The sequence below is a fragment of the Zosterops lateralis genome, assembly GCF_965231275.1.
Source record: "Zosterops lateralis genome assembly, chromosome: 2".
Taxonomy (NCBI): domain Eukaryota; kingdom Metazoa; phylum Chordata; class Aves; order Passeriformes; family Zosteropidae; genus Zosterops; species Zosterops lateralis.
The window spans coordinates 89,681,556-89,707,031 of NC_139763.1; the positions used below are offsets into that span (position 1 = coordinate 89,681,556).

The 25,476-nt window shown below is 48.1% G+C and overlaps 1 protein-coding gene and 1 pseudogene across 2 annotated transcripts; one reads left to right on the forward strand and one right to left on the reverse strand.

Moving 5' to 3' along the window:
- Positions 1-1,029: 1,029 nt before the first annotated feature.
- On the reverse strand, positions 1,030-4,537 carry LOC310906204 (protein Wnt-4-like; annotated as a pseudogene). Its single transcript has 6 exons — positions 4,473-4,537; positions 3,925-4,148; positions 3,299-3,428; positions 3,000-3,142; positions 1,577-2,345; positions 1,030-1,033 (listed from the first exon to the last, which is right to left on the reverse strand). The product of its transcript is annotated as a protein Wnt-4-like (transcript).
- Positions 4,538-6,658: 2,121 nt separating this feature from the next.
- On the forward strand, positions 6,659-15,477 carry LPAR5 (lysophosphatidic acid receptor 5). The gene is made up of 3 exons (XM_083882518.1): positions 6,659-6,714; positions 7,266-7,496; positions 13,600-15,477. Exon 3 carries the CDS (start codon positions 13,899-13,901, stop codon positions 15,033-15,035), a length of 1,137 nt encoding a protein of 378 aa, XP_083738644.1. The 5' UTR covers positions 6,659-6,714; positions 7,266-7,496; positions 13,600-13,898; the 3' UTR covers positions 15,036-15,477.
- Positions 15,478-25,476: the final 9,999 nt, after the last annotated feature.

The window sequence follows — 25,476 nt, forward strand, 5'->3', positions numbered from 1 at the left end:
ACTGCCATGTCTACTTGGTTTTTGAACACTTCCAGAGGTGGTGGGTGATTCCACCACTTCCCTGAGGAGTCTGTTCTAATGTCTGACCACATGTTCAGTGGAGTTTTTTTTTTCCTAATATCCACATGAACCTGCCCTGGCAGAGCTCAGAGCCATTTCCTCTTGTCCTGTCGCAGAAGAGACCAACTCCCTCCTGGCTGCAGCCTCCTTTCAGGGAGCTGTAGAGACTGATCAGGGCTGCCCTGAGCCTCCTTTTCTCCAGGCTAAACAACCTCAGCTCCTTTAGCCACTCCAGACTCTTCACAGGCTTTGTTGCTCTTCTCTGGACATACTCCAGCACCTCAACGTCTTTCTTGCAGTGGAAGGCCCAGGACTGGACACAGCACTCGAGGTGTGGCCTCACCAGTGCTGAGTACAGAGGGACAATCCCTGCCCTGATCCTGCTGGCCACACTATTGCTGATACAGGCCAGGTGCCATTTGCCTTCTTGGCCACCTGGGCACAGCTGGCTCATGTTCAGCTGCTGTCACCAGCACCCCCAGGTCCTTTTCCTCTGGGCAGCTTCCCAGCCTGTGGTGCTGCCCAGGGTTGTTCTGACTGAAGAGCAGGACCTGGCACTTGGCCTTATTGAACCTCACACAACTGACCTCAGCCCATGGATCCAGCCTGTCCAGATCCCTCTGCAGAGCCTTCCTGCCCTCCAGCAGACCAACACTCCCACCCAGCTTGCTGTCTCCTGACTGAGGGTGCCCTCAATCCCCTCATCCAGACCACTGATAAGGTTCCTGAACAGGGCTGGCCCCGGTACTGAGCCCTGGGGAACCCCACTGGTGACCAGGTGGATGTGAGTCCACCCACCACCACCCTCCAGGCCCAGCCATGCAGCTGGATTTTAACCCAGCAAAGAAGGCACTGTTCAGGCCATGGGCTGCCAGCTGCTCCAGGAGAATGCTGCAGGAACTGGTGTCAAAGGCTTTACTGAAGTCCAGGTAGACAACGTGTACAGCCTTTCTCTCATCCCTGGGCAGGTCACCTGGAGACCAGGGTGGTCAAGCAGAACCTGCCTGTTATGAGCCCATCCTGGCTAGGGCCGATTCCCTGGTTGTGCTGTGTGATTGCACTTAGGATTTGTTCCATAACATTCCCTGGCACTGAGGTCAGACTGAATGAGGGGAGCCTCACTGTGGCAGCTGCTGGAACTCCTCTTGGAAACATTTCTCCAGCCAAAGGAACAGCTGAGCACTGGGGAAGGCATTTCTTGCATGTCCAGAGACAGGGGAGGGACCGAAGACAGGGATTCTCCAGGTCCCAAACGCAGCATGTGAGCAAGAAGCTTTTGTGTGCACTTTGCTTTCCACTGCGACTGGGTTTTTTTCTCTCGTTTAGTGGTTTATCTGGCCTGTGTCCTCCAACCCTCCATCCGGAAAAATAATTCAAACCACAACAGCCCACGCAGCTGGCGGGGGGTGCAGCGAGGGGGGCGCACAGGAGCTGATGGCCCCCTGGGCATCTGCCCTGCGGCTCTGCAGTGCCCTCCCTCAGTGGCACCTCCACCAGGGGCCGGCCCTGCCTGCACCTGATGCACCAGCTCCTCCCGGGTCTGTGGAAGCCCTGCCGCAGCACAGAGCCCGCAGCCATCCATGGGCAGTCCATGGGCAGCTCGCAGCCGTCCATGGGCAGTCCATGGGTAGCTCGCAGCCATCCATGGGCAGTCCATAGGCAGTCCATGGGCAGTCCATGGGCAGCCCGCAGCCATCCATGGGCAGTCCATAGGCAGTCCATGGGCAGCCTGCAGCCGTCCATGGGCAGTCTGCAGCCATCCATAGGCAGTCCATGGGCAGTCCATGGGCAGCCCGCAGCCATCCATGGGCAGTCCATAGGCAGTCCATGGGCAGCCTGCAGCCGTCCATGGGCAGTCTGCAGCCATCCATAGGCAGTCCATGGGCAGTCCATGGGCAGCTCGCAGCCATCCATGGGCAGTCCATGGGCAGTCCATGGGCAGTCCATAGGCAGCTCGCAGCCGTCCATGCCCAGCCGTGTCTGGTTGTAGCGGTGCCCAGAGGTGCCGGAGGTGCCGTGCCGAGGGTCCCGGCCGCAGAAGTCGGGGCTGGCCCGCAGGCAGACCAGGTCGTGAGCCGTGCAGGGCTCCACACGAGAGCTCTTGGGCACCAGGAGCTTGCGGGAACCAACTCACTCCAGGTAAACCTCCGTCGCTCCCTCAAGCTTCTCCTTGAGGACGCTGCACACCTGGCAGGAGGGAGGCATGACCTCTCAGCGGGCAGCCCCTCGCAGGAGCCCCACACGCCCTGGCACTTGCACTCCACCTTCATGTGGGCCAGGAGGGCCTGCGGAGCAGGAGGCAGCTTCCAGCCTGAGCAGGGACATCCTTCCCAACACCTCCCATAGGCTCCTGCTCCCCCAACACTCCGCCCATGGGGCTGGAGGTCAGGGGAAGGGAAGACAAAGTGTCTTGTAAAGCCAGGCCAATATGAACAGAAGATCCACTCTGTGGGAAACATGATGGTTTGGGTCTCTAAGGTAAATCCCTGAGGCAGAGAGAGGGATGCAGAACTGTTCTGACCTGCAGGACTGTGGGGAGGGGAACACATCTGGCCAGAGGTGAAGGATTTCCAAGGGACTAGATCTGACTGCAGCCCCTGTGGATGTCTTTCTTTATTGAAGAGGGGCTGGGAGGCAGGGAAGCCCTTCAGAGCAGAACAGAGTAAATAATTTCCTAAATCATAGGTGGAGTCTGTGAGGCAAAGGAGACTGCACAGAAGTGCATAGGGGAGGCTGGATCCTCCTCTACACAGGCAGGAGCCAGCTCAGGATAATCAGCACAGTGCTGGGTTAGGAAAGGCAGAAGGAAGCAGACTCCTCTGGGAGTAGGTGGCTGCCCTGGAGTGCCTGTTGGGGTGTGGGGGCTGGACTGAGCTCTGCCGAGCCAGGGAGAAGCCCCTGCAGCCAGGCTTGCTCCCAGCCCTTGTTCCTGCCCTTACCTTCCTCCCCGCCTCATTGTTGTGCAGGTTCATGAGCACTCGGCTGGAGGAGGCACCGCAGCTCTTCTCAGGGCTGTCCACAAAGGCCTGAGAGAAGGCAGTCCCATAAGACAGGTTGTTAGAGCAGCCTGACCACTGGAAACCTGCAGAGGGAAAGCAGCCTTGAAACAAGGAAAGAGAAGCCTTGAGAAGATATCCCAAAGACCTGTGGAGAATGAAAGTGTCTCCTTTTCTGGTCTGTCTCCCCCATGGACCTTTCCCTGTGCCACTTGCTCCCTGCCAGCCGCTTCTCCCTTCACCTTCAGGGCTGACTCCTCGGATCTTGCGGTCGCAGCCGCTTGTGCAGCTCCCCACAGCTGCAGGCACGGGTCACTGCAAAAGCAATGCCGGCAGCCGAGATGGCGTGGATGAAAGCAGACTCCTGTGTGCCTGACCGCAAGAAAGGGCACCGGTCTGCAGAGGGCAAAGGCACTTAGAGGGCACAGTGTGGGAAAAGAGATTGTCACTGCATGCAGGAAGGATGCCTTCAGATGGAGACTGCTAGGGAGAAATATATGTCAGGATGTTCACCCAGTGCAGCTGCTCCCAAGGATGGGAGCCAGTAAGTGACATGGCTCTGTGGCAGGGTTAAGGAGAAAATTTATCAGTCTGCAGAGCTGGTACCCAGGGTGAGCCAATGGGACCAAAATGCCAAATCTGGCCAAATGGGAAGAAGTTTCTCCAGAATGCTGCTATGTGTGAGGGCATTCGGTTCAGTTTGCTCTGTGCTGACAGACATGTCAGCACGTGGAAGAAGGCACTGGCCACTCTGGGAATGGGTCCAGTGCGACCCTTGCACGTTGGCCCAGGAAAGGCTGATGTGTCTAGGGGACATACTGGAGGGACACCACGCCAAGCCTGCCCGTGCCACCACCCCCTCGCTGACCTTGGATGGTGGCCTTGCCAAAGACCTGCAGCCCATGCAGGGTGGAGCAGTTCCAGAGGCAAGTGATACTGGTGCTGGCATTCAAGGACAGAAAGCTCCACACCTGGCTTCACCTCCTCCATGGCTTCCACCTGCCCCGGCACACGGGGACCTGCTCCTCCACCAGCCCCGCCAGGCCATCACAGCCCTTGGGGTCCTGCAGGACTGTCTGCTTGGCCAGAGACCTGCAAGGCAGGGGAGAGGTTCAGCTGTAGATGGCCTAGAGCCAGGGCCTTACCTCTGCAGGACTAACCCTCTCTAGTCATATCTCAGAGCAGAAATGGGGCAGGGAAAGGGCTGTGGCCCCTGTTGTATGTGGATTGGACATTCTTGGTTCTCACCTCTTCAGCCTTACCATCCCTCTCCCTCCATGCTCCCAGACATGCCCCTTCTGCTTTTTGGTTGCCCAGATTCCTTCTTTCACCGTGTTCTCACCCTATTTTCTTTGGAGACAGCACCTCCCTAGGTGGCATTCCAACCCAGACAATACAAGCACAAAGCACACTTACAGCCAGGTCATGGCAGTGATGTGCTGCATGTGGATCAGCATCACATACAGCCACACCAGCTCCATCCTGTCTGTGGCAAAACTTCACCACCTTCAACCTCAGCACAGCAGCTGCCTGAATCCCTTCCTGTGGCTTCTCACAGCCTCTGCCCAACAGTGGCTTTCACAGCAGCTCCAGCCCAGCTGGGGTAGCCCCAGCCCTGGGCAGTGACTGTGGTCTGTCCAGGTGTGCCTGCCAGCATCAGAGACCCTGTAGCCTGCAGAACCCTGCTGGGTTGGCCCTGCAAGGTCATCCACACCGGTGCTACAGCTTGGGCAGCACGGTGAGAGAGCTCTGAGCTGGGGGTCTGGGGTGGGCATCTGTCACAGGGAGCTCACATGGATGGGGACAGCACCTGTGTCACAGCTGTGGCCTGTGCCATCCTGTCAGCAGATGATGTGGTTGTCTTCCTCCACAGTCCAGTCACTCCTTCAGCAGGAAGCAGCCCAAGACCCACTCAGCAGCAGACAGAACCTTCCACACAAAAGAACACAGCAGCACCAAGCAGACCCACCAGCTCATCACCACTTTGTCACCAAGCCCTCTAGAGAGACAGAGAGTTTCCCTGCAGTGACAGCTCATGGGAGCAGAGAGGGGAAGACCTGCTGCCTCCCTCACCCACATCCACTGTTCTTGAAGACACTCCCTCATCTGCCTCCTCCAGGCTGGAGATTCTTCTTTTCTACCCTGCAGCCCACATAGCTACAACAAACAGGCACAGCCCAGCTGCTCCCTGGCTCTCTTAACTCTTTCCCTGGGAGGTCTCCCTTCATCTCCCTCACTTTCTTCCCCATGGACTGTCCTTCCCCAAGATCAGTCCTTGCCCTTCTCCTAGGAGGCATGATGGGGTGGCTGCCCCTCTTCTCACTGGATAACCCTTTCCTAAGAGCCCTTGGGATCCCAGGAAAGTGTGGGCTGTGTGACCAGGGAGCTGAAATGTCCCGGGACAAAAGACTGCCATTTCCCCAGCCTGGGAAGTGCCAGCTCTTCGCACCACCTTGGAAGGTAAAACTCCTCCGCAGCCACAGGTTCTGCTTTTCCTGTCTGAATCATTCAGAAAGTGAAGCAGAGCTGTTATGGCCCTGTTGTGCTTCTTTCATAAAAGGATTTGCCCCTTTCCTCTGGTGTTCCACATTTTGCTGCACAGAGATCTGAAGAGCACTGTGGTTTATCAGTCATCCTTTCAGAGCTGAGCAGCCTCTCTCTTGTAGTGCGCATTTCACCTCTCTCCTTGCCTTCCCAGCTCCCTGCATCCCTCCTCCTCTTGGGTCCTTGCTCCTGCTTTCTGGAGCCAGCACTCCGGGGTGGCAGGCATGTTGGGATCTGCAGCATCAGGGTGTAACCTCCAACACACACCCCAGTAATCTGGTCTTACCTGCTGCTCACTCAGACAGCGGTGAGGAAACGCCGGGGGTTGAGCTGCTCTTCCCCACGAGCTGAGCCTCCAAGAGGCAGCGAGGGGCAGACGTGTGAGCCCACCCGGGTGAGGGGACACAGAGTTCGTGGGCTGATGCACCGAGATCCGGGGAGGTGAGTGAACTTGGCGGGGTGAGGATGCTGTGGGGCTCATGGGATGGGCTGGGCGCCACTGTGTCCTTGTCTTCTCACATGGAAAGTCCAGGACTGCCGGGCTCAGCCAAATGTGTGCTCATGTGTGTGAGGACTGAGGGCTGCAGGGGAGGGGGAAGTTCCCACAGAATGTGTCAGACACTCCTTAGGCAAAGGACACCCCCCGTGGCATATCTGCAAGCTTTTATCAGTAGCAACGCCTTGACGGGAACTGAAGAGACACAAAAAAGCTGTGAGAACAAAGATCCCAGCAACTAGCAAGTGACAAAAGGGGTCTGGCTAAAAAAGAGAGGCACTGAAAAGAAGCCGGGTGAGCCCAGTGGTTTGGATGCTATTGTGCCCTACAAGGATTTATGAGCAGCAGGAACATATATCCCTTGGTGTGTCATTCCCTGAATGAGGAGTCAGTAACAGCAGAACAAGGGAGGCAGGGAGTGAGAAAATCAAACACCAGCAGGCAAGGGCTGCAGAGAAAGGGAGCCCACAGCAACTTCCCAGGGCAGCTGTTCTTGGGGCAGGACAACAGTGGGATTAGGAGCGTGGCCATGACTCGTGTCTTCTTCCAGGTGTGCTGAGACTGGCAAAGCAGAAATAGGACTCAGAGCAACAAAGTGCCAGATGGGCTCTGCACAAGGTCAGCTCCCTTCCCAGCTACACGTGGCAGTGCCAGGTCACAGACGTCCTGGTAAATCAGCCCTTGTACTTTCATAGCACTGTGCCTCCTGTAGCCTTGAACGATAGAGGTCCGTGGCAAACATGCCTTTGCTTGCCACAGACAATGACACCTCTTCAGAACCTGGTTCTTTTTGGGACCCTGCCATATGCCAGCAGTGCACAGCTGGGCCCCCAGGCAGGAGTTCAATCCCAAAGCCCCCTAGCCCATGGGAATGACAGGACTCCAGGTCTTTGTGAGGGCTAACAATTAAATCAACTTTGCTCTCACTTCCCATATTTCACTTCTACCTCCTGTTTAGCAGTATTTTGAGGAGAAGGATGTTTTATTTTCTCTCTGTCATTCCTGGGGGCGGGTGAGTTAGCAAGACAAGCAAGTATTTGGCACTATGACCCAGGGCAGGTCTCCTCAGTTGCAAGGACACCTGGGTACTGCTTCTTTCATGATTGCATTTGCAGTTGTAGGATGTGGTTTAGCTTATCAGCTTTTGATAACAAAGTTCATGCATTTAGCCAGGCAGAAGTGCATCAGGAAGTGAGAAAGGAGAAGAGTCAAACTACAGGCAGATGTAGAATCGGCCGTGGTGTGGTAGGGGACAACTGTGATTTGGATGAAGAGCCTGCCTGTTTCTGTTTTGATCCAAGCTGCTTTGCGGGTTTGGTGCCTGGATCGAGACCTCTGCAGTGGGAGCAATCACAGAGCAGCGAGCTGGAATCCACGCCTGGCTCTTCTCCAGCAGTGAGGTAAGGCAGACGGGAACATCTGGAGAGCAGGATGGTCTGGTACCTTGGGCACCACTCCCCGTGAGCTGCTCTGCACATGCTGCCAGGCCTGGGCACGGGGCACTGGGGGACATCTGCCCCTCTTCAGCTGCCCTGTGGAGCTAGAGGGGCAAGGCACATCCCTGTATTTATTCAAAGGCTTTCTTTGGGATCCTGTGATACTAAAAGCACAGGCAGCTTGGAGGGCTTACTTGCCAAGTGCCCACCATGGGAGCCCTCTTCCACGGGACTCTCAGGAGTTGAAGAGGGGTAGCATCTCTAAGGAGGAGGCAACAGCAGTGTGATCAAACCTCTTGAGTTAAATACTGAGATCTCAGCTTTTATATCATGTATCTCTCATTAAAAACAAGCTATCCTAAGTCTTGAATGTCTTCAAGGTTCTAATTATCACAAGAATTTAATTTCTTAAGTAGAAAAAAAGATGAAAAGTGAATATCACCAACAGCATGTAAAAAGTACCCACATTCATTTAAAAAATATATCTCTGATTTCTAAAGTCTGGAGCATTTTCTGAGGTTTGACACATTTTTGTTGTTTCCTCTTTGGTTTCAAATTAAGTAAGCAAGCTCATGCAGTTTGTGTTTTAAATTCTGCACCCCAATGCCACATTTGCTCTCTGCATTCTCACAGTAGCCCCAAAACTCCCCATGTTTTTAGTGACAAGCCACAAACAGAAACGGTGACCCTGAAGCATGCTCATCAGTATTTTTCCAGCTTTCTTTTTCCACCTCATTTCTCAGCCTCATACTCAGATTCTTCATCATTTTTGTAGTGCTTGGAGGCAGTGACTTGTAGTAAGACAATGCCAGGAGAGAGAGGATTCCCAGGACTAGGCAGCAAGACTGGGAGACAGTTCAGTGAATGCTAAACCATCTCAGGGCATGCCTGCCTGTTCTGCACCCTGTATGGAAGTACATTTAGGGCTCCTCACTCCCCAAAAGAAAAAAGTCAAAATCCCATGGATTTTGCAAGTCACAGTCTTGGCAGTTATGGTATTCAGAGTTTCAAACTGAAGAAGGAAAAAAAATGCTTCCTCTACCTCCTGGGAAACATAAGGTCAGTTAACAAACAATAAGTTTCTCCAAGATTTAAAGAGAGCATCTTGTTGTGAGGAGGGGGATTATTCAGCTGTGGTACCACTGCCTCCTGACACAACTGGTGGCTTGAGATCTCTTGGCAGCTTTTGTGCAGAGCAACGAATACTTGGGGCTCTTTTAGAGGCAGCCACAAGCCTTTTGACTCTCAGACATTAACCAGCAAGGATAATCAGCCTCCCTGCTGCCAGCCTGCTTTACCTACCCACAGCTTTCCTTTGTAGAGAGGCACAGTCAAAGCAGGACCTCCAAAGCTCACTGGAGAAACTCTCTGCACCCACAACTTCATCTTTCCAATGGCTGTGTCTGCATACATCTCATTTCAGGTCTTGGTCACAGTATCTGTCATGGCAAGTCTGAGACTATCAGCTTAGCTTCATACCAACACCATAGCAGACTCTTTCTTCTGTGTTTCCATCTACCCACGAAAAAAATCCCCTCAAAAAACCCCAGTCTATTTTCTGCTCTCAGTGCAGATCTTTGCTGCCAGGTTAGAACTGTGCTGTTTGTTCAGTGTCTTAAAGGCTGAAAGGCTAAAGTATGTAAGGCAAGACCACTGAGAAAAGAAAGAAAACATGATGGTGGGCAAAAAAAAATGAACAGGTTTCTTTCACTGGTATTCATGTCATGGAAGCCTGGGAAATTCCCACAGCAGAAACTCTCTTTATGGGAAGTTCATAAAATTACTGTCTCTGGTCAAAACAGTAGTAGGATCAACCACGGAGCAGCAAGATGAACTAAACAGTGTCTAAAACCACACGGCTCCTACCCCAGAGGCCTGAAAATAACTGAAGGGTAGAAGACCTGACTAATTGTGCTATACAAACCTTTGCTTAAAACAGCTCTTAAAGGCAGACTCAATTTCAGAAAAGGCTCTTGGGGGGTTTCAGACCAGGGAGCCTGATGGTTTTGCTGAACAAATTAGTAGAAGCTATAATAAAGGAAAAAATCAATTGGCATGCAGTCACATTTAATTACTGGAGAAAAGTCATCATGGCTTTTATAAAGGGATGCTGTTCCCACAGTTCTTCCTTAAAGGGCTCAATAAGTATGTGAACAGTGGCCCACGTGGATTTCCAGGAGGCTTTCAAAGCCAGTCTCACCAATGGCACTTAAAAAAATTTAAAGAAAATGTTCTTACCTGGATAAAAAGTGCCTAAAAGAAGGGACAAAGAATGAAGGTAGATGGTTGTTTTTCTCAGGGGAGAAGTCAGACACCTGTGCTGGGGCTTGGACTGTTTGATTTATTCATGAGGGATGAATAATAAAATAACAAATCTGTTTGAGACATAAAATTATTCAAGTTTAAAAAGATGAGGTTTGGCTGTGAAGAACTGCAGAGCTTAAAAGAAGTCTGATTGGACTTAAACTAACAGCTGAAATTTTATCTAGTGAAGTGATGGGAAAAAGCAAACTGAACTGACCATTACCACTTGCAAATGAGATCTACACCTACATAGCTCAGTGCATCCACATCATCAGCACTGTGTGTTTCCAACACCCCAGCACAGGGCTCACAAAGGCTCTAGCAGAAGTGGAAAGGTGCTGAGAAGGGCAACAAGGATGTTCAAAAGTACATAACAGCTTCTCTACAAGGGAAAACTACAAAGACAAGGACTTTAAAGCTTAAAAAAAAAAAAAAAAAAAAAAAAAAAAAAAAAAAAAAAAAAAAGAAAAAAAAGTTGCTGAGTGGAATATGGTAGACGTTTATAATATCATCAGCCATTAAATGTATCAGCCATGAAATGAAGGTGAATAGGATGTTTTTTGCCCTGTGTCTGCCCTTTACTGTTCTAGGACTAAAGCTAAGAATTGAATCTAGCAGAGGATGAATCAGGGATGGGTATATGGAAGTGATTCTTCACCTGAGGCACAAGTAAGCTGTGGAGCCCCTTGGCACTCCTGGCACTGGATAAATGTAGATGGTAAATTTTACATGAACTCTAAAAACTACTGAAAAAACCCCAATGAAATAAAAGTTCCCTGAGGACTATTGAATACAACTAGGTCACCTGTGACTCAAGAAATTCCTGGGCTACAATTTATGCTGGAAGCAGGAAGACAACCTGAGGCAATGTCGCTACATGATTGTACTGTTCTTAACATAATCCCTTCACCATTCACAATTTGAAATGGAATATTAGTGGTAGAAAGCCTGACACAGCATGGACTGTGCTTACATATTATATTCTGTAGATCTGTTAATTGAATACCTCTGGAAAGCTTGAAAAAACATGCTGTCTGTAGAGATAAATACTTTGAACCTGACATCTGCCTGGTCTGAGTACATGTGTTACAGCAGGTCATGGTCACTCACTAAGTCACAGTCTTAATAAGTTTGTTTCCATCAAGATAAAGGTCTGACCAGTCTGTTCAGTCTGAAATTCATTGCAGGGTCTTGGCTCTAGCAAAAGATGACATGTTCTCCTAGAATTATAGAATCACAGAATATACTGAGTTGGAAGGGACCCATCAGGATCATCAAGTCTAACTCCTGGCCCTGCATAGGACATCCTAAGAATCATACCCTGTGCCTGAGAGCATTGTCCGAACACTTCTTGAATTCTGTCAGGCTGGTGCTGTGACCACTGCCCTGTGGAGCCTGTTTCAGTGCTGTCATGGTTTAACACAGCTTGGTTTTTACTTAAAGGAGAAATAGTTCCCTGTAACCAACCCTCTGGGTGAAGAACCTTTTCCTGATATCCAACCTAAACCTCCCCTGACTCAGCTTCAGGCCATTCCCTCAGGTCCTGTCAGGATCACCACAGAGAAGAGATCAGTGCCTGCCCCTCCTCTTCCCCTCTCAAGGAAGTTGTAGACCCCAATGAGGTTTCCCCTCAGTCTCCTCTTCTCCAGGCTGAACAGACCAAGTGACCTCAACCATTCCTCATACAGTTTCCCCTCATGGTCCTTCACCATCCTCATGGCCCTCCTTTTCACACTCTCTAATAGCTCAATATCTTCTTTATATTGCCCAAAACTGCACACAGGACTCAAGGTGAGGCTGCACCGCTGCAAAGTGAGCAGGACAATCACCTCCTCTGACCATTGGTGATGCTTCTCCTTGACATTTTTTGAAGCATGAAATATTACATTTGAAAACAACAACATTCTTGCACTTTTGCCTTGTCAGCTTATCTTATACTCCAAATTTGCACAAGACTTCATGCAAAGTATTCATCCACCAGGAAGGGTAGAATCCACTCAGATACAGTTTGATAAACCAGTAGAAGTCTCCCTAAGAAATCTGTTTTGGTGATGGACCTGTGCAACAACACAAAAGGATGGGAAAGTTGGTAGCTGTCTACACTCTTGTCTTAGGTTTCCACTTCCATCGTTTAACATTTTGTTACCAGAATGATTCTCTTCCTCTCTATGAGGTCAGCACACACTTCTGTCTGCACCAGATTCTCTCTGGATCTGTGCATTGCCACCCAATGCCATCCAGAAGGTCTGACATGCTTGACATGCGTGTCAAGTTGCTGAGTAATATCAACCTCATGTAAAGATATTCTCTAGACAGAAAATTCTACTTTGCTTTTGAAGTAAATCACAATCTACATGGACTCTTATGAGGGAGTCCCTGTTTGACCCCTGCAAACAACTGTGGGGAACTGTGTCACACCAATGCCTGCTCCAGTGTGAGTCCCTTCCACAGGGCACAGTCCTTCAGGAACAGAGTGCTCCAACATGGGTTCACCATGGTCTTCTCCAGGGGCAGCAGGGAAATCTTTGCTCCAGTGCCTGGAGCACCTCATTTCCCTCCTTCTTCACTGATCTTGGTGTCAGCAGGGCTTTTTCTATCACATATTCTCACTTCCCTTCTCTGCCTGCAATTGCTGTCTCACAGTAACTTTTTCCTTCTCATTATCCCAGAGGTGGTACCACCATCACTGATGGGCTCAGCCTTGGCCAGTGGCAGGTCCCTCCTGGATTTGGCTGTATCAGACACACAGGAAATTTCTGCCACACTCTCACAGAACCACACCTATAGCCCTCCCAGCTACCAAAACCTTGCCATGTAAATCCCAGTGCTGCTGTTATATCACCTGGAGCCTTCTCTTGTCCAGCTGAACAAGACCAGTTCCCTCAGCTTCTCCTCATGGCCCAAGTGCTCCAGCCCCCAGACCATTTTGGTGGTCTTCCACTGGGCTCATTCCAGCTGATCAGTGTTTGGACAGTCCTCCTAGTTAGTACTTAGGGTGGTTGCCAGCCTCACACAGCTTTGAAGTCATGAAGTCCACATGAATCCCATGGCACTTCCTTTTTTTATTGTGCTCCCCTCCATGGCTGCACTGCTCTGCATTTCTGGGACATGGGCTGCTTCAAGCTTTAGAGTGTTATCAGCAGCAGAATGAGGACATACAATCCAAATAAGCACCACTGGTCCCATGCAAGTAAGGACACCAAAGGAACTGCGTGAATGTAAGAAACATAAGGAACTTGAAGTAACTGGAACTGAGGTTTGTGTGTGTTGTTTTACGTAAGAAAGGGAGCTTGGGTGGAGTCAGGTCTAACTGTACTGTAATTTTTTTTATCTGAAATGGATGTACAAAGTCCTTTTTCTCTGATATCAAACAGTACTATGCTGTTTTTATTTTAAGTTCCTTCCAGTCAGCATTTTTCCTTCAAAATGCTGCTCTCTTCTTTTTCTTTCTCTTTCTCTGGAGCTGCTTTGACTACTTTCCCTGTGTGCTTGTGGTGTCCCTTGCTTGTATTTATGTGCTCTCAGCAATGATCAAAGCAAAATGCATTTTCTGGGGCTGAGTGATAAATGATTCTGTACAACAACCACCTTCTCTGTGCTGTCTTCTTCTGCCAGTGAGTAATTACTCACTTTTCTAGTGTTCATTATCCCTCGTCTTTTGTTTTCTTTGTGAGTTCTTGCTGCAGAAGCCACCATGGTGGAATTTTAACATTTCAAGAGATTTCCTCCTCTAACTTAAACTCTGGTCTTCCACTCTGACCAGGAATTGTACTGACAGCTGGCAATGATCCTCCTTCACTTTATCACCTCATAACCACTGGAAAGAATTGCTGAACTAGAGGCAGAGACTCCACATTACCATCCCTGCCAGATGACCACAGACCAGCAATCCAAAGCAGTGCCAGCCAAGAGAGATATTGCCCACCTACCTCCCAGTTGCAGATGACAGGAATGACCTGCCCGTGGCTTTTCAGAGGGGAACAACTTTCCTCAGTGCTCTTCTTTGTGCCTCCTTAGCCCACCAACAGGCTCAGCCATCTCAGCAAGACCATCCCCTGATCCATGCTGGGCATGTCAGCGTCCAATACGTCCAATACGTCAAATACATCTCAAACATGCAAGGATTACACCTTCAACCACCACTTCCTCATGCCTGGCTACACCCTGATACTCATCACAGGTTTGATACTCAATGTGGTAGCCCTGTGGATATTCATCCGATACCTGCGCCTCAAGTCTGTAGTGATGATCTACATGTTGAACCTAGCCATAAGCGACCTCAGCTTCACACTTTCTCTGCCCCTGCGACTCTACTACTATTCCAACCACCACTGGCCCTTTGGTAGCATCCTATGCCAGGTCTCTGGCTCAGTCTTCCAGATCAACATGTACGGTAGCTGCCTCTTCCTCATGTGCATCAACCTGGATCGCTACGTTGCCATTGTTCACCCACTTCGCTGGCGGCATCTGCGGCGCCCCAAGGTGGCCAAGCTCCTCTGCTTCCTCGTCTGGGTTGTCATCTTCTTGGGCTCCATCCCCACAGTCCTAGTTCACAAGCAAAACCACTGTAAAGTGAAAAACCAGACCATTTATCTGTGCTTTGAAAGCTTTAGCGACAACATGTGGCAAAACAACCTCTTCCCCCTGGTAATCCTGGGTGAAATCTTGGGGTTTCTCCTGCCTCTCAGCTGTGTGACATACTGCTCAATTCGGATCTTTCAGGAGCTCTGCCAGCCCAGCCAAACGAAAACCCTGCGACAGCAGAAGACTGTCCGTCTCCTCGTGGTCAATCTGGTCATCTTCATCATCTGCTTTGTGCCCTACAACACCACCCTGGCCATTTATGGGATGATAAAGGCCCGGGTGATGAAGGTTGAGGAAACAACCAAGGCCTCCGTGCGCCAAGTGTTAATTATAACAATGATGTTGGCCAGCATGAACTGCACGCTGGATCCTTTGATCTACTACTTCAGCACTGAGGGTTTCCGTAACACCTTCAAGAAATTGCGGCGAGGACAAGCCTGGGACTCGGAGATGGGAACTCTTAAGCATCAGATCGTGGAGAGTAAGTCAGTCCGAGACCACGTTGTGTCTAAAGTAAAACTGTTCCCATCTGCCAACTTTATCCGTCCCAATGAATCTCCGTCACTTCCTACTGCAGTATTTCTGAATGGCCCTATCGAGGACTCGGAGATCTGAGCCTGGGAAAGCCATACCACTGCAGAGTCACACATGCAGTAACTACAGCAAGCCTGTGGGATACAGCAAACTGTTTGAGGGAGCACAGCAGACTGTCTGTGGGTGAACTGATAATGCAAAGCTGAAGGCTGAAAGGTTGTTTTGAATAAACAGAGGTGCCTTCGTGACATGATCATACCTGACTCTTTTGGTACAGGAAACAGTGGGGAACAAGGATTTCAAACAAACTTAGTGTGTCTAGGTCCAGCCAGCACAAATTCTTATAGCAAGTCCATCTTCTCTGAGTAGCTCCTGGCTGCACTGTAGCCTGAGGCAGTTCTGCAGAGTGTCAGAACACAGATATGGTACTCACTGCTGACAAAGGGAATTTATTAGCAGTGGCTGAGGAAAGCCTTTGACCAGATGTTTCAATTTGAGTCATATGTCCAGCTCAGGACACCTAAATGAGTATCTTAATTTTCCAAAGAACTGAAGCATTTAGCAGGCTTCGTTGAGGTCAAGGAGAATAGCTGAGTTTTCAGTAATCTTGCAGAAAATAGGTCCTTAATTGTATAGAAAATCACAGACCTTAGCAAAAGAATCTTCAAGAGGTATGTCAAATGTACAGCTGTACACACACACACACACATATGTGGCACAATGGCTATATACATCTACCTAAACTGAAATGGCTTGGGAAACACTAGCATACTTTTAAAAACTACATTCCCAATGGCCCCCCAAAAAAGAGATGATACCAATATTGTCATCATATCAGAAGCTCATGCTGATGTTAGTGCTTTGCACTCTCTTGTTGCTGGCCCCTATATAGGATGATTAATTTCAGGTCTGAGTGATTTTCACTGTTGAAAAGAAATGATGTCACAGAACAAGGCTGGGGTGAAATGTATTTGCTTGCACTGTTTGTACATGCTTTTTCAGGCTGCACTGTATGTGAAAGCCCTATAAATCTCCCCAGAAGTGAGATCCAGCTGTACACAGGCAGTGCCAGAAGCCCCAGTTTTTCACTCCTGCTGATGGCCAAAGGTTGCCTTTCCAATTGCACTGCAAAACAGCCTCTCTGTGGCTTCCAGCAGGTCTCGGGCCATTCTGGAGTGGATCCATTATAGTGGTTTTGTTTTGGTTTTTTTTTTAATATTAAAGGAAAGGTCAGGGAAAGTGAAAAGAAATGCAGTCCAAAGTGCTAAGGTTTTTAGTTTTTAGACTTCTCAATAAGCAATAAATCTGGTTTCGAGTTCCTACCTCACAACTGCTGTGGGAATAAACGTACTGTAATACATCACAGTTTTGTGTTAGGAGGTACCAGGTTTTAAATCCATTTTTCCAGTCTCCCTTGAAGACCCTTTTATAATCTCTTTTATGAAAGATGACTGCAGAAGCAGGTCTTCAAGAAGACCTGTAGAAGATGATGAGCCTCCCCACAGAGACATCCCTGTGTCACACCCTGCCTGTGAGACATACACTCCAGGTGAGCCAGCTCTGTCCCCTTGCTCAGCCCATGCATCACCAGCAGAGCAGCCTTGAAATCCATTTGCAGATGAAGAACATTTAATGGTGCCCAAGAGATGCAGGGAGAGAGGTGGAAGAGGGCTTGTAGGGGTGTAGATATTTCTATTCTATAAACTCGGGACTGCCATGAATCCTTTTTGATATAGTGCAGCTGGAGAGGAAACAGAGCTGTGTGCATCTCTTCTGCTACTCTTTTGTCCTGGGATTTATGGGATAATGGAGTGATATTACAGCAGATGCGCTGCTGTCCATTTTCAAACCTTCCACCACCTTCCTCTTTCCTAGACCCCCTTCCTTGTCCCTCTGGTCCTTTCTCCTTTCCCTAATCTAATGCACCATGAACCTAAGCATCAACACAATGCTTTCACAGCTATGTTTTCTTCCCTGCCCAGAGAAATTATTTTTTTTTCCTTTTAACATGGCTAGAGTGTATTATAAGTTCACAGAAAGATTTGGGTGGGAAGGGAGCTCTGGAAGTCTCCACTGAGACTGCCTGCTCACAGCAGGTTTCTGGGGGCAGGGAGGGCTGGCAGTTCCCTGAAGGAATATGAGCTGAGATCCAGGTGTTTAACAAGGCAGGCAGAGGTAGAGGTTTAGCCAGCAAGGGAAATATCTGAGCAAAGGGACAAAGGCAGGTATAGGGAGATAGCTGGCTTCAGCTGAGAATCCAGATCATCAGACAAGCTTGTGGTGATGAGGCAGGTCCAGGGTCAAAGTAAGAAGTCAAGTAGGCATCAGGATCAGGTCTGGAGGCTTGAATCAGGGTGAGCCACAGTCCAAAGGTTGCCTGACAAATCCATCATGACAAGGCAGATCTTGGGTCAAGCCTATCCACAGGTCTAGATCCACAGATTGCATGGTCAGGCACATGCCAGACTCCTCAGATAGGAGCCAAGGGCAAGAGCAGCAGCCTAAAGCATCTCCTGGGGTAGGGGGTCAATTCTGGCTGAGGCTTCAGCAGAGCTTTCTGGGAACTCTCCCCAAAGTTATCAGAGGGTAGAGGCTGCCCTCAGCTCCACTGCCTCCCTAGCTCATACAGCTAAAGTCTCAGGAGCAGAGTGGATGTACTTGGGACCCCAAGGGAGTTCAGGTTTCTCAGAGCCTTGTCCAGGTGTCTTCTGAGCACCTCCAAGGATGGAGATTCTTCAGCTTCCTGAGGTACCCACACCAGTGCTGAAACGTGCCCTGGGGAGGGGCTTTTCCTAATGCTCCCCAGGATTGTTGCAAGTCATGGCTGCTGTGCTTTCTCAGGGCCGCTGAGTGCAGAGCCTGGCTCTGCCTTCTCTTGGCAAGCTTGCCAAGTATGAATGAAATGTCAGCTGGCAGATGCCACTCCTTCGGAAGAGGCTGCTCCTCTGCTGAAGTTACAGTATCCTCCACAACACACAACTTCTCAGAAAGCACATCAGAAAACATGATCTCTTCTTGTAGCTTCACTCCTGAAAATAGTGGAACTATTTTTACCTGGAACATTTCATAAATATTCCACCTCCAGCAGACGAAATTTTAGCTCAAATATTTTGACTAAATTATAAGTAATTGCAAAGCTGATCTCTTAATGAATCTTATCAACCAGTTTAACAATAAAGAAGGCTGCTGGTCATGTTACACACAGCAGAAAAGTTCCTGACTTCGGGTTTCTGAAGGCTTTGCTTAATTGTTACATATAGACAGTGGTGGGGCCACTGTGGGCTGTTGTGTTTTGTCCTTTGGGTGTTTTCAGCTTGCATAAGTTTCATGTTGTTTTTGAGGATTCTAGTCAAATGTAATTGCTGTGGATTCTAGAGGGGATTTGGGATATTTTTCAAGTTTGACAGAGAGAATTGGTGTTAACTAAGTTTCTGCTTCCGCATTTTTGCTTTATAAGCTTCAGGAGTTTTTTATTCCATCACATGGTGATAAGGAACAGCACATGTATGTGCTGTCTCTTAGTGAAATGAGTCATTTGTCCTTATCTTGCTTTATGGCTTTTTTTTTTTTTTAATCGGGGTATAAAAAAAGCCAGACAAACAATCTGAAAGTTCTAGCATATGGTGGTGTCCAACAACACAAAACAGAACCACTTGAAAGCTTGTGTTTAGAACAGGAGCTACATGAAGCAATGGTATTTAAGGGAAAGTTAAATGGGAATATAAACTTAACAAAGTCTGTTCAGCCTCTATAGGTGACCCTCTACATCCTGCTGTGATAATTCTTGAATTAGTATTCTTGCTAATTATGTCAGAGGTAAAAGGTGCAATTCACTACTTCCCTGATTTCCTGTCATTTGCAGATGTGAACATTAAACAAATGTCTCCTCATCAAGTAAGACTAAACAAGTGAAAGGTCAGAGAGATGGCAAAGGTGCACAGAACACTTATTCTGTATGGATCAGATAGTATCTGCAAACGTGTACAAATACATCAGGATTTCAATCCTTTGACTTCCAGAATGGATATGTCCTATTGCTTCTGGAAATGGTTCCCTACTTGGATGATATATAAAAGTATTGTTATGCCTATTAATCATGACTATTAATATTAAAATGCATTTTTTACTTTTTAGAAACCCTCTGATAGAGTTCTGTAAGTCAGCTTGAAAAAATGTTTCAGAAGTCCCAGAACAAGCCAGACCTTATCTTCAGATTGCTTTTATTACTGTTGTTATTCCTTCCACTGCGTACTGGCTGTGTTCCTCCCACCACTGGATGTATCCCTACAACAAAACGTGTATTTTGCATTACAAATGCCCTGAGCAACTTCAGCTGTGTCTGCTTTGAGCTCAGGAGGTACCTCCTGCCTTCCCGTCCCTCCCTTATCACCAGGAGGTGAAACGGATGTCCTCCAGAGGTCCTTCCAACCTAAATAATTGTATGGTTCCCTGACCTTGTGTTTTAGATGCTGATCTGTCATCCCAGGCATTTTTTCATTATCTTTCCCACCCATAGTTGTTCTCGCTCGGATTACACTTTGCATACCCTGCTTGCCTTTCAGCGGCAGAGTCCTTGATCCTGTGGCTGAGGGCAGCGAAAGCTTCACATTTTGTGTGTTGCTTTTGAAGCCTTTCTTGCAAACTCGTGTATTCTGCAGTGCTAACAGCATCTCGGCAGAGGCCAGGCTGCCGCTGCTCTGCTGCTGCTGCTGCTGTACATCCTGCTGACCAAAACCGGCTCAGGGTTTCCTTATTGTTTCCCACATTTTCATTGTCTCTGCTCTTACACTCGGAGACATCTTTGGGCATGGATCGGGGTTTTTTTTATTGTTTTGTTTGGTTTGCACAGCATCTTGAGCAGCGAGATAGCGATAGGGCTCCCAAGCAAAATAAGAAGAAATAGTGTAACATCACTGAAGAACCTGCTATGCTGGTGATTTTGTTTGAGGTTATCTGGGAGTCTACATGTACTGAAGTCAGGCATAGCTATCACTGCTTTTACCTGTTTCAGACAGAGGCAGTGACAAGGTTTCCACGGTAGCTGTAAAACCTCCCTGCACCGCATAAGCTCTCCCCTGAAGCACGGGGAACAACTCCACTCGAGCCCCTGAAATACAAAGGAACGAGGAAGAACTTTTCTCCCGAGGAGGGCGAGGGGTGGAGGGAGAGGATCAAACTTTTCACCCTCGAGGTGATGATAAAAGAGGTAAAAAAAAAAAAAAAAAAAAAAAAAAAAAAAAAAAAAAAAAAAAAAAAAAAAAAAAAGGAAAAATTAAAGGTAGCGGGGCTGGGGGGAGGGCGAAGGGAGGCGGTGCTGAGGCGGTGCTGAGTGGGCCGGAGGAGGCTCCGCTCCCGCCCCGCTCCCCGCCCGCCCCAACAGCGCTCTCCGCGGCCAACAGCGCCCCCCGGCGGCGCCTGGGGCCTCACCGAGGATGAGGATGGATCCCGCCGCCCCTGGACCGACCCCTCTGCACCGGGGAAAAGCAGCTCCTCTCAGCTTTTGGAAAAGAAGCAATTTGTAAAGGGAAAAAAAAATAAAAATAAAAAAAATTAAAAAAAAAGTTAATGAAGGCAAGAAGCTGTAAAACTGAAGTAAGCGCGTGTGCGCTTCTTCGCTGGAAGCAAGGGGAGAAAACAAAATAATTTTGTTGTTAAGGATAGTAACATCCCCGTAAGGCGTAAAGAACAAGATGACAAAAGCATCTGGAAGTAATCTAGCCCGCCACATGGGTCAGGGTCTTCCTGCGGGTTTTACCTGATCAGAACCTGCAAAGTGAACTCACACACTTCGATAAATGAAAGCGCATCCCCTCAGAAGGTGTCGCTGCCCTGCGCTTTGAGTCGGGAAATGCCAGACTTACTTTTCCCCTCGTGCACAGGTGCCACGGCTGTCCTTCGTTACGCAACGACAGATTGTTTTCCCCTCCAAGTCCCTTCTTTGTGCATATAGGAAGAGCATCGGTCACAGAGAGAGAGAGAGAGAGAGAGAGGAAAAAAAAAAAAAAAAAAAAAAAAAAAAAAAAAAAAAAAGTGGCATTTTACTTTTTTCCTCCTTTTTTTTGGTGTTTTTTTTTTTTTTCTATGCTGTATACAAATCCGTCAGCTATCTACTACTATCTACTACACGTATGTGAACTCCATTCTGCAAAGAGGGCTCCTGATCTTCTCCCGTTTTTTCTGTAGTATTTACCATTCCCCACATCCAATGGCTTCATAAATTTGAATTAACGTCATTCTCAGGAGGCCCATTAACTGATAAGGTATTATTACTATTTTATAGGCAGGAAACTTAGTAGCTAAGATGTATGTTCTGAACTACTTCGGATGCCACTTTCTGGAGTACTGTATAGCACATATCCATCGTGTCACTCCTGTTGATTTAAGTCACAAATACAAGACCTAAGCAATTCTGTGAATCAAACACCAAAGCCTCATGATAAGGCTTCCTTCCTCTATAGGAAGGAGCAAAGGACTGGTGGTTTTGGGGGAAATTTGGTGCATATGTATCACCTGGGGGTCCTGGGGCAGAGGCAGGAGGCATAAAGGTGGTGACAAGGTGTTCACAAACACCGTATTATGAGGAGATTAATTTTTTCAGATGCTGCTGTATCAGTGTGTGACATCTAGATAATGAGCAAGGGGAATTAAACATTCTCATTGATGAGCATGCATTTGATATAATTAGCATTACAAAAAACCCGGTGGGACGATTTGCATAATTTCAGCATGCTTAAGTCCTCAGTTGCAGCCTATTCAGAGGGGACAGGGAGGTTAAAAAAAAAAAAAAAAAAAAAAAAAAAAAGAGAGAGAGAGAGAAATGCTGGGGAAACATGCTGCTATGGCTGAGGGACAGCAGTCCCTGCAGTACAGCTGCTGAAAGCATCACTGTGTGCACAGGATATGGAGCCAGGGGGTGGCACACATGCTATGGGAGACCTGCAACTGGGGAATGTGTGAGAGATACATAAAGGACCTGTGATGCCACAAGCCAGCTTGTGGTCAGGTTGCAAAGGGTAGCAAGGCATTTGTTGTTGGCCTGGGAACTAGAGGTTGTCTTCTTGACCAGGTCACCTTATTTGCACATCTAGAATGGAACCTGAACCACCAAGGAGCACACTTGGTGCTCCAAAAGGCCCTGCTTCCAGAGGAGGGAAGTGATGTGGGGAATTATTCAGGAAGAAACATAGTGAGAGAAAAACTTCAGTGGATCTAGTGGTTGGTTACATTAAGTTTATTACCTAGTCAAAGAGCCCGCAGATGTAATCAAGAGGAAAATGCCATCTCTAGTCAGAGGTAATGTGAATGAGAAATTTAGAAAGTAAAAGGGTAAGACAGACAAAAAGTGACATAGGCCATTCTGTCATTCTGCACTTTGTACATTCTAATGGTGAGGGAAAGCTATGGCAATGGGTGAGACACTGTGACTTACTGGACAAGGAAGAATTAAATATAGGAGAAGCAATAGGAAAATTCTCTGGCTACTTAATTTAGAAATGGTATTTATTGACTTTAGTTTCAGAGTAACTGCCAGTAGCGATATATCGTCAGTCTGGTAAGTGGATCATTGCCACAGGCAGGGTGACATCAATGCTTCAAAGGGAAATGGTCAGGCTCATCACTTGAGCTATTTTTGAAGCTTTGGAGGGCCCTGTCATAGATACAATTCTCTGTTTCACTTTCTTCCAACCTGACCCTGTGCTCTCTGTTCCCTCCATGCTGTCCTTTCTCATGCCATTTTCTGGACATGCAATCTGAAAGTACTAAGAAAAACTGCTCTTGCAAAAACCTGAGGGACTCTGCAGCAAAAATTCAATTCAGCTGGGAGAGCAGTTTCCCAAGGACACCAAAACAGGGGATGAAGCTGATTGTGTCTGCCTTTTTCACCACTTTTATTTCTGTCCTTGGGTTGATTTCCGTAGCCCTCTATAGGGGGTAGCCTTCACCAACTTAAGAAAACAAAAAATAATTTAATAAAAAAGTGCTTCCTACTGGCTTGTGTTTAGCACAGGGGTGGCATTAGTGACCCTGAGAAATAAACTCCTCAGTGCTGATGTTTTGAGCTGTCTGAGCTTTGTACTGCTTTTCCTGCCTGTCATGGTGAGCAGGTGTGGTGGGTGTGGATCTCATAGTCTCTTCCCCATGCCAGGCTCCTGGAAGCAGCAGAGTGCTGCAGAGGGTAGTTGTCCTGCTTTCTATTTCAAATTGCCAAGGCTGCCTATGAGAAGTCAGGCTGCAACAAAGCCTGAAAGAAATAGGAAAGGCTCTGAGATCTATTGGATAAGACATTCGTGCTCTTTACCAGAGGAGTATTTTGAGAAATTATCAGCACATCGACCCTACCAAGAACACAGGATCTTCATAGCACAGGCTCTGTGCTTGGATGCCAGGGAAAATGTCCAGAATGGCCTTTTGTCTCATCTCCTTGGACTCATGCCACAGTGAGGGATGCTTTTGGAAGCTGATGGGGCCTTGTCTGTGTCTGAACCTGCAACCATTTGGAGCTTACAGCTTGCTGATCTTGGGTAGCTCCTGACTGCAGTTGATATTCCTTGACCTGCACCAAGCCTGCATCAAATCCATCTCAAATTCTTTTCCCAGATAGATTAGGGAATTATTTCCAGGGTATCATTTTGAAGAGAAAGCTGGTCAAGGAAAGTCAGCATCTCTTTCTTATATTTTGTTGCTTCCACAGCTTCTCCAGGGGGAGAGAGGGGGGGGCAGGGAGAAGGAGGGGCAGAGAAAGGGGAAGAAAAAAGCTTGAGCATCCATAAAAGGGGTCAAATTACAAAATGAAAGATTCCACATGCAACTAGGGCAGGGTAAACTGGAAACTTTGTTGGTAAGGTACAATGTCCTTGTTTTGGGTATCTGGTGGAGTACATCTGGCTGTTGACTAAACAACTGTTTTTAAAAATACAGTAACACAAGACTTGAAGACCAACTTTAACGTCTGACATTGTCCCTATGTGCTGCTCTGGGAAGTTTCTTAATGTCATTTTTGTTCCTGCATCAAGTCTAGGTGACTGCATCTGCCAGCAAACATACCAGGTGGTGTTGTAGAGACAGACAAACGTCTGGGAATGGCACACCTCATAGGACTCAGTCACTCTCAGCCTGTCCCACTTCACTCTCTGTGGCTTCACAGATTTTGAAAAAGATGGGTAAAGGAGAAGAATCACATGGCCTTCAACAAATTTTGGATGGACCACATCCTGATCTGGCGTCCTGTCTCCTGCCCATCAGCAACTCTGGTGAAACCCCCTGCAGCCTGAGCAGCAAGTGTAAAGGGCAGGTATGGAAACTTTACATGGAAGTGAGCAGAGCCCATAGGAAATAGGAGGAGGTAGAGCACAGACGTTGGGAGCACCTTATCCCTTTTTTATATAAAGAGGTTTCTATCAAGTCTGCTTACTCAACCCATCCACCGCCCCCCCCCCCCCCCCAAAAAAAAAAAAAAAAAAAAAACCGACAGGATTTGCTAGGCACAGACTTTAAAATAGACAGTCGTCATTCATTTGGTCTAGTCTCTGTGATATTACCAAGGAGTCTGGAAAGGGAGCAAATGAGGAGGTGGGGACCAGGAGGGATGCTCTTTTGCCCCTAAGATGGTCTCAGGATGTCATGTATGAGCTGTGAAGGAATCAGGTCTTTCTTAGGACAAAATGATTTTTGGGTTTTTTTCATGTGGAGAATGACAGCTCAGAAACTGTTATAGAATCCCCTCTGTCATACTTTTTATTCTTTTTCTTTCTCTCCTTTAACATTTCAGGATAGAAGTGCTGCCAGCCCCAGGATTCCTGAATCATGACTCAACAATGATGAGATGCAGGAACCTAAAGGTTTGCTTGTGCTCCTAGGACAAGATGGACACTGGTGCTTGCTTCGACAGCTCCTTGCCCACCCCCCTGCCTCAAGTCTCCTTGCTCGGTTATCTGAATGCTCTTCCTGCCCTTTGGTTGCTTAGTGAGTCAAGCACAGCTTGTTCTTCCCTATCTCCACATCCAGTGCTCTTACACCCCTCCTACCACTTTTAGCTCCTCTTTTTCTCCTCGTTTCACTGGTTCCAATACTGCTGGTCTCTACACAGCTCCCAAGATTAACTGCTTGCTTTTTCAAATAGTCTTGCTTCTCTCTAGGCCTTGCTTCCACTACAGCAATCACTCTTGCTTTTTATAATCCCATGTACTCTGGTTTTCCATCTAGTCAAATTATTCAACCAGTCAAGGTTCTTTTCTCCCACTTCCTTTGTTTTCCAGTAACTCCCTGTCTTTATCCTCACAACAGACTTAGTATCATAAGAGTCCTGGCCGTCATCTATTCTCGATGTTTCCCTTCCTCAAGGGACTTGCTGTTCTCCTTTCACTCAGCTGCTCCTCCTTCCCCCTGCCTGGCCCAGAGCAGTCACCAGCGGTTGGTGACTTCACACAACCTTATCCCACCTTTGTGAGACACTGTTGACAGCAGATCTCAGAAAATCTCACAGGGAAAATCTCTGTAGATGTCCCTACAGAGCATGTGTGAA

Excerpts from the sequence above, each read along its gene's own strand:
- LPAR5 (XM_083882518.1), top strand. The coding sequence starts at position 13,899 with ATGCTGGGCATGTCAGCGTCCAATACGTCCAATACGTCAAATACATCT.